Source organism: Strongylocentrotus purpuratus, unplaced genomic scaffold, assembly GCF_000002235.5.
Source record: "Strongylocentrotus purpuratus isolate Spur 01 unplaced genomic scaffold, Spur_5.0 spur5_scaffold_1, whole genome shotgun sequence".
In the NCBI taxonomy this organism is placed as follows: domain Eukaryota; kingdom Metazoa; phylum Echinodermata; class Echinoidea; order Camarodonta; family Strongylocentrotidae; genus Strongylocentrotus; species Strongylocentrotus purpuratus.
Genome location: NW_022145594.1, coordinates 34,528,837 through 34,543,814, shown reverse-complemented (window position 1 = coordinate 34,543,814; position 14,978 = coordinate 34,528,837). Strand labels below are relative to the sequence as shown.

General features: G+C 35.9%; 1 protein-coding gene across 1 annotated transcript; it reads left to right on the top strand.

Moving 5' to 3' along the window:
• The first annotated feature begins 5,535 nt into the window (after positions 1–5,535).
• LOC115921340 lies at positions 5,536–14,431 on the top strand. Its single transcript, XM_030978723.1, has 8 exons — positions 5,536–5,625; positions 6,340–6,507; positions 8,363–8,530; positions 10,222–10,389; positions 11,145–11,312; positions 11,957–11,978; positions 12,652–12,729; positions 13,488–14,431. The coding sequence occupies exons 1-8, from the start codon at positions 5,536–5,538 to the stop codon at positions 14,429–14,431; spliced, it is 1,806 nt and encodes a 601-aa protein (XP_030834583.1).
• The last annotated feature ends 547 nt before the right edge of the window (positions 14,432–14,978 follow it).

Below are 14,978 nucleotides of genomic sequence, written 5' to 3'. Positions count from 1 at the left end.
AAAAGAAAAATGACGTTATTTATCGTACGCTTGGCAAGGAAGGGTTGGTAGAAAATTATGCTATAAAAGAGGAGTTCCGTGTTTGTCTACGAACTTAGCAAAGTCTACGTTTTAGTTCGGCAAATTTTATGAACTCAGTTGACTTTAATACACATAAAATGTGTTTTTAGAGTGAAAGTGAAGCGAATATAAGTAAGATATGTTCTTAGGACTAATTATCAGTTGATATGTAAGTTAGCGCTTATATCTGATATTTATATTATATTTATATCTGAGTGTCGGATCCATATTTATTTGATTCACATCATGTCGTGTTTCGTTCTCGGCATTCCGGAGCATGCAGGGTTTGACTCAAGTTTTACATGTTTATAAAACTTCAGGGATCTGTGGAATGCGGACGCGGGTTGGCTCAGTTGTATGGTGCGCATTTTTGCATACGTCATTTTTCTTGTCATTAAAGGTAAAGACCAGTATTGAAAACGCCCCAATTTCAAAAATTGAAATGGAAGCTCTCATTACCAATCATGTGAAAGAATATGTTTTGACTAATACATGATGATAAAAAATTTGCCGGGAAACCGCCTACTAATTCATATATTTGGTAAATTTGTTTCTCTCATGGTCTGTGAGAGATATAGGGTAGTCCCATATAGATCTTTCTGTGTATAGTGCTTGTAACTTTACGAAGAATGGGCCAAATTTCTTATCATTTTGATGATTCCAGAACCTTGCAGATGCTAGATGCTAGATGATCAACCTGTTCTGATCGATTCCACAACGTTTCTTTCACAATGCAATCGCATGACCATAACTGGTCTTTACCTTTAAGGTGAATGACTGGGTAGTGTGAGTGAAAACTTTGTAGCCCTGGGACAGGGGAGCGGAATTGGTGTTGTTTTTTTATTTGTATTAATGGTGGACTATTTCTAACGAATAGGGATTCATTTGAGAGCTCCGACAAGGGATTTTCTTACTTTTTGGGTGCGACCAAAACTTAGGAAAGCCAGACCTTTCCCTCTGTGTCATATGCTTGATTATTTTTGAAAAAATTTTATGCTGTGGGATTGGGAGCTTTTTATTTCTTTTATTTTTCCTTTGGGGTGGGAGGAGCCGTTTTGTGTTTTTCGTTGTTTGTGTATTTTTTCAGTGTGTTGTAAAAAAAAAAATCTAGAGGTTCAATGAATGTACAAGTAAGATTTCACGTACGAAAGGTGTGTACGTTTGTAGAAACTGCACAGGTGTTGCCTATTTGTATATCATTTGTTTTTCCACTAGACTAGTACTAGTGGTGATTATTTGCATATTACTAATGCCTCGGGTTTTCTCGGGGTTTCTGCTCCACTGTATAATGAACGTTTTACATGCCTTGGGCTTGAATAATTTGCATACTTTTTATGTAGTAAACAACCTTTGTAAATCTAGTTTCCTCTGTATTGTTAAGATCCAGGTGTATTGGTTAGGGTAAATATGGGGTCATGGCCCTCGAGAATACATGTATATGTACATAATGTACTAGCTTGTTTTTGTAGTGTTTATTGTGGGGCATATGAGAATACCTCTTTAGTCAGTATGTAATAATAATAATAATAATAATAATAATAGTGGCTACTTGTATAGCGCACAGGTCCACCTTTCAGTGCTTAGAGAAAAGTACATGTAACAGACATAAGAAAGAAAAAAACAATAAAACGAAAAACAAATTCGAAATTATCCTAGACAAAGTAAATTAGAATATTGCAACAACAGGTTAAGGCGTCAGTGGACGAGAAAAATAGAAAAAGTCGCTGTATAATTTCCCGAATAATATATGTGGACAAATATTTTATCTATGATGACTGATCAACAATTTAAATTATCCATTGCGTCAATGAATTACCATGGCTTAGCTACGCTTGATAAGCGTAGTTTTTTTTTGCATTATCTCAGAAATAAAAAAATATTCAATTTACTGTCTCCAAGATGTTCACTTTTCAAAAGAAGTTGAAACTATTGTGGAAGCAGAATGGGGGTTGGAATGTTATTCTAATTCATTTATAACCAATTGAAGCGGGTTGCGATTTTGTTTACTAACAATTTTACTTTTAAAGTGCATGGTTGTAAAATGGACGAATTAGGAAATAGGCTTGCTTTGGATATTGAAATTGACGATATTAGAATTACCCTTATTAATATTTATGGTCCTAATAATGACTCCCCAAGTTTTTATGATGATCTCAAGGATGAAATGAAAAGCCTCTCACTATTATATGTGGTGATTGGAATTTGATTTTAGAGAACAAGTTGGACTGTGTGAATTATGTGAAGGTAAATAATCATAATCCTCGTAAAAAGTTGATTGAGGTGTGTAAAGAGTTAGATCTTGTTGATGTAAGGCGCATTCATAATACTGGTTGCCGTAGATATACATGGAGACAGCATGATACACTCAAACAGTCTAGACTTTATTTCTTTTTGATCTCATCTGAGCTGAATGCCAACTTTTTTAGCTGTGACATCAAACCAGGGTACCGCTCCGATTACTCCTTTGTTGATATTTCATTTGATTTCCCACAAATGGAGCATGGCAAAGGTTTTTGAAAATTTAACAATGCCCTTTTAAAAGATAAAAAGTATGCGAATTTGGTGAAAGACACTATAGGGACAGTGATTGATCAATACAACTTCAGGTCACTTCAGGTCAGTACCACGTCCTCTCACACCCTAACGTTTTGCGGTTTACTATCAACGATCAATTTTTGTTTGAGATGATTTTAATGAAAATCAGGGCCACAACGATCTCATACGCCTCGTATAAAAAGTAGGAGGATAAAGTTGAACTTGACCTGGAGAAGGAGATCAGGGTCCTGACAGATTTGATCGCCAAGGGTGACAATTCTATTGCCGATTTACTCCACCAAAAAAAAAGAGGGCGAGTTAGTCAATATCCGTAAGAACAAAATGGAAGGTGTGCTCGTGAGGTATACAACTCGTTGGATGGAGGAAGGGGAAAAGCCTTCTAAGTATTTTTGTTTATATGGAGAAGAGAAATATGGTGAATAAAACAATTGGTAGTATTGTAAAGGAAAGTGACAATGCCAGTTTAACAAGTTCAAAGAAAAATCTTGAGGAAACTCGAAATTATTATAGAAATCTGTATTCCCAAAGAGAGATAAAGGAAAATGTAGATATTAAAGCCATGAAAGAAATCAGGCACACCCACTTTGTTATAGATTTAGATGGGTTTACTTATGAATGTTATAGTTTTTCTTTTCAGATTTTACTACGGTCATTGAATCATTCATATGAATGTGGACAGTTATCTGTTACCCAAGGGTGAGTGTCATCACTCTCTCGCCTAAAGAAGATTAGCCCAGGGACTTTTTTAAATTGGAGACCCATATCGCTCTTGAAGGTTTCAAATAACTTGCCTCAGCTTGTATTGCGGAAATAATTAAATCATGTTTACCCAGTATTATTCAAGAACAACAGAACGATTTTATGTCAGGACGATTCATAGGTGAAAACAAGCATGACAATATTCCAGGTTTATTTTTGTCGATTGATTTTCAGAAGGCGTATGTTTCTGTTTCCCATCATTTTCTTAACAAAGTTATTCGCAATTTCAATTTTGGTCCCCCAGTACAAAAAAAGATTAAATTATTTTATAGTCAAGCTAAAGCATTGGTATTGGTAAATGTTTTTTTTTTTTTTTTTTTTTTTTTTTTTTAATATCAGAAGCATTTGAAATGGGAAGAGGTTGCCGACAAGGTGATGGACTGAGCCCCTACCTATTGTTGTTATGTGCTGAGGTGTTGAATATGATGGTCAGAAATAACCAACATATTAAGGGTATCAAAGTTATTAATATTGAATATTGTCTGTCACAATATGCTCACGACACCGTTATCTTTCTCGATGGTTCAGTAGATTCTATGAATGCAAACTTTAATGTCCTTGAAAGTTTTGCCAAAATATCAGGTTTAAAAGTGAATATTGAAAAAACAAAGAAGAAGAGACATTAATTCACTTGTTCTGTTTATGTCCGATAATTGTAATGTTTTGGAACAAAGTAGCTCAATGTTGAGGGAGCTTTTAAGTATCCATATACAAATTGATGAGGAGTTGTGTTTATTTGGAGTCAGATCTCTCACATTTAGTGCTTTGAACACTATCACTTTAATTTCTCGTTTTCATATCTACAAAATGTAAATGAATATTAAAAAATCCAAATTTTTATCTTTTCAAAGAAGAGGTTAAGAGGTATTTTGATCAAGAAAGGTTCACCTTAAGTTTATCATAAAAAAAAATAAGTGTGATAAATTAGATATGACATGGGCATCGTATTTGGATTATTTTATGCAATAGGCTTCACCTGTGCTTCTTTATATTTTGTATAAATTGAATATCTTTTCTGTGTAAAACTGATGTAGTGACATTGCAAATTGATATTAAACTAATAATTTATTTATTTTCCTCTGGAAAAAAAGAAAGAGAGAAAAAAGTGAAAATTAATAGAACTGTGCATATATTTGGTGATGAATATAAGAATGCAATGTGAAATTATTACTACTAGAAAAAAAATATGATGTCATCCTTAACTGAAAAGACCCTTTCTCTCTGTCTGATTGTCATCTCCTACTTTCTTCTCTTTACGATTCCCACCTCTTCCTTTTCTCCTCTTTCTCATTCTCACCTCTTCCCTTTTTTGTATTGCTCTTGTATGTTTGTGACTGTGGGTGTGTACATACACATGGTTGGTACCTGCTGTAGTAAATGTTTTTTTCCCCTTCTAAATATAAATATATATATACCTTTTAAGTTTTATTTCTTGCATTTCAATTGAATATTATGTTTACCTAGATAGGGGCCTCATTTACCAAGCACAAAGTGATTTTTATAGGTCCTGGCCTGTTTAATATTTATTTTGTATTTATGATTTTAAATTTTCTTTTCATGCCAAAACATTGAATTGAATTGGGTTGAGTTTAAATCTATGCATGTGAAGATTCAGTTGAGATATAAATGTGTATAAGATTTACGTTGTTTTGATCAATATTCAATATCGAACCATTTTCCGAGTTAAATTAATAAGAAAAATATGTCATATAGCTTTTTAAGGACCAATTTAAAAAAGCAAATGTATATTTATGGGTATTATTAATTTCAGTTTAAGTTCGATTAGGACACAATACAAACAGGTTGGAAGACCTGTAAAGAATATTTATATAATTGAAGAAAAAAATCACTCTTAATAAATCATCCTCTCCATAGAAACTTTAATGTGTTCTTTTTCAGAATAAACAAATATTGAATTTTAAAAATAAAAACTATTTAATCATTTTTGTTGAGAATTCTATCTTAAATGCAACTATGTAATAAATGGAATTTGTGTGAAATGGAAAAATACAGTCATAAATTAGTAAATAAAATATATGCGTGTAAAGACGTGCTGCTTAACTATATTCACAAACAACACATGTACAGACTCTCGAGCTTGATGATCACCAGTGTCCCACACCAGCCACATCACATCACCTAGCAGAAGCACTGTGTTCTATGCCAAACCTGACTCACCTGGCACTCAAGGGAGGGGATCTCACTGAGGAGTTCTACTCTACATTGAAAGCAAAGGCACCATTCATACAGGTATATGTGTCCAAATGTCAATGTCATGGAGAGGGTCATTGATAGACAGAAAGAGCAGTAATGGTTATATGGTGCACATGTATATCAGTTTTTTCTCCAAACACCCTGTTTTAAAGGTCATTCACTTGGTATCTTGGAATAGTCATATGACAGCAAAGTACACGTACTGATTCAGTTGAAATTCAAGTGTGTATAAGATTGATTTTGTTTTGACCAATAATCAATAACCAACATTTACCGAGTTTGATTGATATGAAAAATATTTCATATAATTTTTTAAGAGCAAATTTTAATGAAGGTTTGAATTTACCAAACTGAATCATAGCAACAAACCTCCTGACTTAGAGGTCTTCTGCACATGAAATCGAGAGTTATGAATACCTTTAATACATTAATAGCAAGTGCATCTTTCTGGGTATTATTAATTCCAGTGTTAGTAGGAATATGACTTATAAAGAATACATGAAGAATTTTAAAAAATCACTGTTAGTAAATTATCTTCTCGATAGACACTTTAATGTGTTCTTTTTTTCTAGATAGACGGGAATTGAATTTGAAAATGAAAACTATTTAATCATTTGTTTAGAATGTTATCTTGAATGCAAGTATGTAACTATTGGAATTTGTGTAAAATGTAAGAAGACAGTGTGAAATTAGTAAATAAGATATATCTATTCAAGACGTACTTGTTAATTATATTCACCATGAATGCAGGTCCAGACTCTCGACCTGACTAAACACCAGTGTCCCACACCCGCCTCGTCACATCACCTATCAGAGGCATTGTGTTCTATGCCACACTTGACTGACTTGACACTCGATGGAGGGGATTTACGTGAGGAGTTCTACTCTACATGGAAAGCAAACGCACCATCCATGAAGGTATGTGTGTACTAATGTAACTGCATATGGTGTCGGTCATTGGTAGACAGAAAGATCAGTAATGGTTATATGCCATGGTGCACATGTATATACGTTGCATTTTCCAAACACTCTTTATAAAGGCCATTTACTTGGTATATTGAAATAGCCATGAATAATGAAATTAAAGCAAACTACGCATGTACTGATTACATTGAAATTTAAGTGTGTATAAGTTTGACATTTTTTCGACCACTAAACAATATCCAACCTTTTCCTAGTTTGATTGATATGAAAAATATTTCATAGATTGTTTTGAGGAGCCAATTTTAATGTAGGCTTGAACTTACCAAACTGTACCATAGGAACAAATCTCCTGATTTAGGGGGTGTTGTTCACATGAAATCAAGAGTTATGAGAACCTTCAAGGCATTAATAGCAAATGCATATTTCTGGGTATTATTAATTTCAGTGTAAGTAGGAATATGACTTATAAATGCAAACAGATTGTAATCCCTCTAAAGAATACATATATAATTTAAAACAATCACTCTTAGTATTTAGGGCGTCTTGTGCACATAAAATCGAGAGTTATAAAAACCTTTAATGCATTAACAGCAAATGCATATTTCTGGGTATTTTTAATTTCAGTGTAAGTAGGAATATGACCTATAAATGCAAACAGATTGCAATCCCTCTAAAGAGTACATATATAATTTAAAACAATCGTTCTTTATTATCATGTCGATAGACACATTAATGTGTTCTTTTTTCTGAATAGACAAGAATTGAATTTGAAAATAAAAACTATTTCATCATTTGTTTAGAATGTTATCTTGAATGCAAGTATGTAATTAATGGAATTTGTGTAAAATGTAAGAAGACAGTGTGAAATGAGTAAATAAGATGTATCTATTCAAGACGTACTGGTTAACTATATTCACCATGAATGCAGGTCCAGACTCTCAACCTGACTAATCACGAGGTTCCCACACCAGCCTCATCACATCACCTATCAGAGGCACTGTGTTCTATGCCACACTTGACTGACTTGAGACTCTATGAAGGGGATTTACGTGAGGAGTTCTACTCTACATTGAAAGCAAAGGCATCATCCATAAAGGTATGTGTGTACTAATGTATCTGCATATAGTGACGGTCATTGGTAGACAGAAAGATCAGTAATGGTTATATTGCATGGTGCACATGTATATAAGTTGCATTTTCCAAACACTCTTTTTAAAGGCCATTTACTTGGTATTGGAATAGCCATGAATAATGAAATGAAAGCAAACTACACATGTACTGATTACATTGAAATTTAAGTGTGTATAAGTTTGACATTTTTTCGACCACTAAACATAATCCAACCTTTTCCTACTTTGATTGATATGAAAAATATTTCATAGATTGTTTTGAGGAGCCAATTTTAATGTAGGCTTGAACTTACCAAACTGTACCATAGGAACAAATCTCCTGATTTAGGGGGTGTTGTTCACATGAAATCAAGAGTTATGAGAACCTTCAAGGCATTAATAGCAAATGCATATTTCTGGGTATTTTTAATTTCAGTGTAAGTAGGAATATGAGTTATGAATGCAAACAGATTGCAATCCCTTTAAAGAGTACATATAGAATTTAAAACAATCGTTCTTTATTATCCTGTCGATAGACAATTTAATGTGTTCTTTTTTCTTAATAGACAAGAATTGAATTTGAAAATGAAAACTATTTCATCATTTGTTTAGAATGTTATCTTGAATGCAAGTATGTAACTATTGGAATTTGTGTAAAATGTAAGAAGACAGTGTGAAATTAGTAAATAAGATATATCTACTCAAGACGTGCTGATTAACTATATTCACCATGAATGCAGGTCCAGACTCTCAACCTGACTAATCACGAGGTTCCCACACCAGCCTCATCACATCACCTATCAGAGGCACTGTGTTCCATGCCACACTTGACTGACTTGAGACTCTATGAAGGGGATTTACGTGAGGAGTTCTACTCTACATTGAAAGCAAAGGCATCATCCATAAAGGTATGTGTGTACTAATGTATCTGCATATAGTGACGGTCATTGGTAGACAGAAAGATCAGTAATGGTTATATTGCATGGTGCACATGTATATAAGTTGCATTTTCCAAACACTCTTTTTAAAGGCCATTTACTTGGTATATTGGAATAGCCATGAATAATGAAATGAAAGCAAACTACACATGTACTGATTACATTAAAATTAAAGTGTGTATAAGTTTGACATTTTTTCGACCACTAAACATTATCCAACCTTTTCCTACTTTGATTGATATGAAAAATATGAATCCCGGACAACTCGCCACAGAGACAACCCACCCCAAGACAACCCGCCACAATACCCTGGACATCCCGCCACAATACCCTGGACAACCCGCCACAATACCCTGGACAACTCGCCACAGCCTTTTCGGACAACTCGCCACACTTTTTTCCCCTCATGATTTCTAGATCTAAAATCCCTCATCTTAGATGAAATTGTCATTTTTCATGATTTTCGTGCTTTTATAAACACAGTTATGACAGGAAACATGGAAATTGTGAGTATTTTGAGAGCTGTTCTAAAGAATAAAGATGATTTTCCTTGCGCTTGCAACAAGAATCTATTTTGGACGAACCCAAGCCAGGCGTACTACGACTACGAGTTACGACTACGATTTTTAAGTTCATGTCTCAGGAAACTTTTTGATGGTAGGAATATGCTGCTATGTATCTTTGGCGTATCTTTACATTCTAATATCACCTCCCCCCCCCCCATCAGTACGCCAGTGCTTCCAGGATCCTACCATAAAAAAATTCTGGGACAGAAAAATGCAGCTGTTATAGACCTCTGGATCAAAAGTATATTATTGTTACAAGGGAAATCAACTTTATTCTTTTTAATGACTGTTTATAAAAGCACGAAAATCATGAAAAATGACAATTTCATTTCAATATACATTATTGTTACAATTAGGGAAATCAACTTTATTCTTTATTCTTTGTAATGACTGTGTTTATAAAAGCACGAAAATCATGAAAAATGACAATTTCATTTCATTTTAGATCTAGAAATCATGATGGGAAAAAGTGTGGCGAGTTGTCCGAAAAGGCTGTGGCGAGTTGTCCAGGGTATTGTGGCGGGTTGTCCAGGGTATTGTGGCGGGATGTCCAGGGTATTGTGGCGGGTTGTCTTGGGGCGGGTTGTCTTTGTGGCGAGTTGTCTGGACCCCGAAAAATATTTCATAGATTGTTTTGAGGAGCCAATTTTAATGTAGGCTTGAACTTACCAAACTGTACCATAGGAACAAATCTCCTGATTTAGGGGGTGTTGTTCACATGAAATCAAGAGTTATGAGAACCTTCAAGGCATTAATAGCAAATGCATATTTCTGGGTATTATTAATTTCAGTGTAAGTAGGAATATGAGTTATGAATGCAAACAGATTGCAATCCCTTTAAAGAGTACATATAGAATTTAAAACAATCGTTCTTTATTATCCTGTCGATAGACAATTTAATGTGTTCTTTTTTCTTAATAGACAAGAATTGAATTTGAAAATGAAAACTATTTCATCATTTGTTTAGAATGTTATCTTGAATGCAAGTATGTAACTATTGGAATTTGTGTAAAATGTAAGAAGACAGTGTGAAATTAGTAAATAAGATATATCTACTCAAGACGTGCTGATTAACTATATTCACCATGAATGCAGGTCCAGACTCTCGACCTGACTAATCACCAGTGTCCCACACCCTCCTCGTCACATCACCTATCAGAGGCACTGTGTTCTATGCCACACTTGACTGACTTGAGACTCTATGAAGGGGATTTACGTGAGGAGTTCTACTCTACATTGAAAGCAAAGGCATCATCCATAAAGGTATGTGTGTACTAATGTATCTGCATATAGTGACGGTCATTGGTAGAAAGAAAGATCAGTAATGGTTATATTGCATGGTGCACATGTATATAAGTTGCATTTTCCAAACACTCTTTTTAAAGGCCATTTACCTGGTATATTGGAATAGCCATGAATAATGAAATGAAAGCAAACTACACATGTACTGATTACATTGAAATTGAAGTGTGTATAAGTTTGACATTTTTTCGACCACGTAACATTATCCAACCTTTTCCTACTTTGATTGATATGAAAAATATTTCATAGATTGTTTTGAGAAGCCAATTTTAATGTAGGCTTGAACTTACCAAACTGTACCATAGGAACAAATCTCCTGATTTAGGGGGTGTTGTTCACATGAAATCAAGAGTTATGAGAACCTTCAAGGCATTAATAGCAAATGCATATTTCTGGGTATTATTAATTTCAGTGTAAGTAGGAATATGAGTTATGAATGCAAACAGATTGCATTCCCTTTAAAGAGTACATATAGAATTTAAAACAATCGTTCTTTATTATCCTGTCGATAGACAATTTAATGTGTTCTTTTTTCTTAATAGACAAGAATTGAATTTGAAAATGAAAACTATTTCATCATTTGTTTAGAATGTTATCTTGAATGCAAGTATGTAACTATTGGAATTTGTGTAAAATGTAAGAAGACAGTGTGAAATTAGTAAATAAGATATATCTACTCAAGACGTGCTGATTAACTATATTCACCATGAATGCAGGTCCAGACTCTCAACCTGACTAATCACCAGTGTCCCACACCCTCCTCGTCACATCACCTATCAGAGGCACTGTGTTCTATGCCACACTTGACTGACTTGACACTCGATGGAGGGGATTTACGTGAGGAGTTCTACTCTAAATTGAAAGCAAAGGCATCATCCATAAAGGTATGTGTGTACTAATGTATCTGCATATAGTGACGGTCATTGGTAGAAAGAAAGATCAGTAATGGTTATATGCCATGGTGCGCATGTATATATGTTGCATTTTCCAAACACTCTTTTTAAAGGCCATTTACCTGGTATATTGGAATAGCCATGAATAATGAAATGAAAGCAAACTACACATGTACTGATTACATTGAAATTGAAGTGTGTATAAGTTTGACATTTTTTCGACCACTAAACAATATCCAACCTTTTCCTACTTTGATTGATATGTAAAATATTTCATAGATTGTTTTGAGGAGCCAATTTTAATGTAGGCTTGAACTTACCAAACTGTACCATAGGAACAAATCTCCTGATTTAGGGGGTGTTGTTCACATGAAATCAAGAGTTATGAGAACCTTTTTTTTTTTTTTTTTTTTTTTTTGTGTGCACCTCTATAGGTAGCCTCTCTCAATTTGAGCTCTGTAATTTGTTTCATTTTTCACCAATTTTGGTTGGATTTAGTATTTGTATTTTCAACATTGTGTTTGATATTGGTCAAGGAGCAGAGGTAATCAATTTGTAAGGTGTATTTTGGTGTGAATTTGCAGTATTTCTGTTAAGTTTAATGTTTGATGTTCTTGTTCAATTTTACTGTACAGGCATGTGCATTAAGCTTTACTGGTACTTTGCTTGTATACCATTTGAATGTACTGACATTCACAATAGTCTCTTTTGTATGCTCCTTTTGTGTAAGCTATTCCTGCTTGTACAATGGATGGAAAGCCATTGAAAGTGTTGTTTTCTATAAGGCTTGTTATTTCTATTCTGTACACTTTGAATCAGCCCTATATAACCAAGGAATGTTTCACTTGTACTGGCTCACACATGAAGAGCCTCCACTGTAAACATCTCAAATATTGTAGTCAACCTATACTATACTACTGTAATTCGACAGCTACATTTCGATGTCTCCTTAATTCTGGAGATATCCAGCCCAATCCTGGTCCAGTGAATCGCACTGAGAATGTTTCCAATATTGGCCATACCAACTCACCTCCTTATTCAGCTGATTGTACAGCTTTACATATTTCATACAACTTGAATGATCTCCATCAGATTAATAACCAGCCGCTTAATTTACTACCCATGAATGTTTGGAGCAGGATCTGCGATCTTGGCATCGGTCGCCGACGTCGAACTCATCGCGGACGTGGGCGGCGTACGATACCAGGGCCGGATTTCCCTCCACCAATGTCGGTATCATCCAATAGCCTCAAACTTGGCCTTTGGAATGCACGTTCCATGACCAATAAAACACACATAATTACTGATTTGATTGTTGAACATGATCTAGATGTTCTAGTCATCACCGAGTCGTGGCTCTCTGGAGACAGTGAGAGGGATGGTCTCATATTAGCTGATCTAAGATCTGGTTTGCCTAATTATGATTTCACCCATCGACCCCGGTTATCTTCCAAGGGCGGTGGGATTTTGCTTCTCTATAGATCCACGGCTCGCTGTACCTTGAACAACAACAATGATTTTGCATCTTTTGAATTACTGGATGTCACACTCAATCTGACACCTTCATCTGCTGTAAGGTTGTACTGTATTTATCGACCACCCCCGTCTGCCAATAATAATCTCTCCAACGGCACATTCTTGGATGAATTTCCAACTCTCCTTGAAGGTGCTGTTGTAGATGATCATTTTCCTCTATTATTGGGTGATTTCAACATACATGTTGATGATCCCAATGATTATTTTGCAAAATCTGTTATGACATGTGTTGATTCGTTAGGGTTCAAGCAACATGTTCGTGAACCAACCCATCGCGCAGGTCACACTCTAGATTTGATTTTCACAAGGAATTTGGATGATGTCTGCAACGTGAACTCGCTATCTTCCATGCCTTCCGACCATTGTGCACTTGTCACCACTGTCAATATCGCAAGGCCGAAGAATCCCAAGAAAGAGGTTTCCTTCAGGAAATATCGCAGCATTGACAAGGACTCTCTACGCAACTCTATTGACACAATGTTCCATTCACTTCCTGATCTATCTTGTCCATCTGCTTCCGCGGAGCATTACAACTCATCTTTGCGGACGTTGATTGATGAGCACGCTCCAATCCAGGTCAAGACTGTATCAATCAGACCTGATGCGCCATGGTTTACCGATGATATCCAGGAAGCCAAGAGGCGAAGGCGTCGTGCGGAACGTCGTTCGATCAAGTCTGGACTTTTGATAGAGAGCTGTACCGCCGTGAATGCGAGTCATATTATGAGTGCATCTTCAATGCGAAGTCAGCGTATCTCAAAGATCTCATCAAGAATGCTGACACTAAAGAACTGTTTCGTCTTGTGAAGACACTCTCAACGCCCACTCAATCTTCACCTCTTCCAGATCATTCTTCTGATAGTGAACTCGCCAACAGATTTGCTACATTCTTCAGGGAAAAAGTCGCCAAAGTTGTATCCTCTTTCCCTAATGTAGTACCAGCACCAGCTTCAAGATCTTTTGCTCCAGGCCCTCGTCATGAACTCTCTGATTTCTGCCTTGTATCCCTCTCACAAGTCAGGAAGCTCATCACTTCACTTCCTTCTAAACACTGTAAGCTAGATCCGATTCCTACCTGGCTTCTAAAGGAAGTCCTCGATGAACTCCTTCCTCACATAACCAAACTGTTCAATCTCTCGTTATCATCCGGAATAGTTCCAGAGTCTTTTAAGACTTCTCTGCTTCTTCCCCTCCTAAAGAAGCCGAGTCTCGACACGAATAGACTTAAGAACTACAGGCCCATCGCAAACCTGCCATTCCTTGGGAAGGTTTTGGAACGTATTGTGTCACTACAGCTGAAAGCCCACATTGACAATCTCGGTTTGTTTCCAATCCACCAATCTGCCTATCGGAATCATCATTCTACTGAGACTGCAACTGTCAAGGTCCTAAATGACCTACTTCTAGCTGTAGATAAGGGTAATGAAGCTGTCCTCATCTTGCTTGATTACATTGCCGCATTTGACACTATCAACCACGACCTGTTACTCCATCGCTTAGAGAACGACTTCTCCATCCCCGGCACCGTACTTCAGTGGATTCGCTCTTATCTCATGCACCGAACTCGAAGGTGATCATCAATGACACCAACTCTGAATCATTTCCCCTCATCTGCGGCGTTCCTCAGGGTTCCGTGGTCGGCCCCCTCCTGTTTATTCTTTACACCAGCCCTCTCTCAAATGTTATTAACCTTCATCAGAATATTCAACACACTATGTATGCAGACGACACCCAGATTTATGTAACTCTTCACCCAAACAGCAGGACAGTAGCCGCGAACAAACTCACCAGTTGCCTCAATGAAATCAAAACCTGGTCTTTTCAAAACTGTCTCTGCCTTAATGATTCAAAATCTGAAATGATTCATATTACTTCTAAATTTCGGAACTCAGACCCCTTTCCTGATCTTGTTATGAGTGATGGCTCTCTCAGTTGTTGTGCTTCTGTGCGTGACCTTGGTTTAAATATCAACAGCAATCTTACTTTCAAACAACACATTAGTAATATTTGTAAGTCTGCTTCCTTTGGTATATATAAGATCAGTAGAATCAGGAGGCTACTTGACCGACCCACAACTTCAAAATTAGTCCATGCTTTTATCTCGACCCATATCGATTACTG

What these genes read in the sequence shown, in the direction of transcription:
- LOC115921340 (XM_030978723.1), top strand. Translation starts at nt 5,536, where the DNA reads ATGCCAAACCTGACTCACCTGGCACTCAAGGGAGGGGATCTCACTGAG. An exon ending in CAAAGGCATCATCCATAAAG is followed by an intron (nt 8,531 to 10,221) that starts GTATGTGTGTAC and finishes CCATGAATGCAG; the next exon opens with GTCCAGACTCTCGACCTGAC. An exon ending in ATGTGCATTAAGCTTTACTG is followed by an intron (nt 11,979 to 12,651) that starts GTACTTTGCTTG and finishes AACATGATCTAG; the next exon opens with ATGTTCTAGTCATCACCGAG.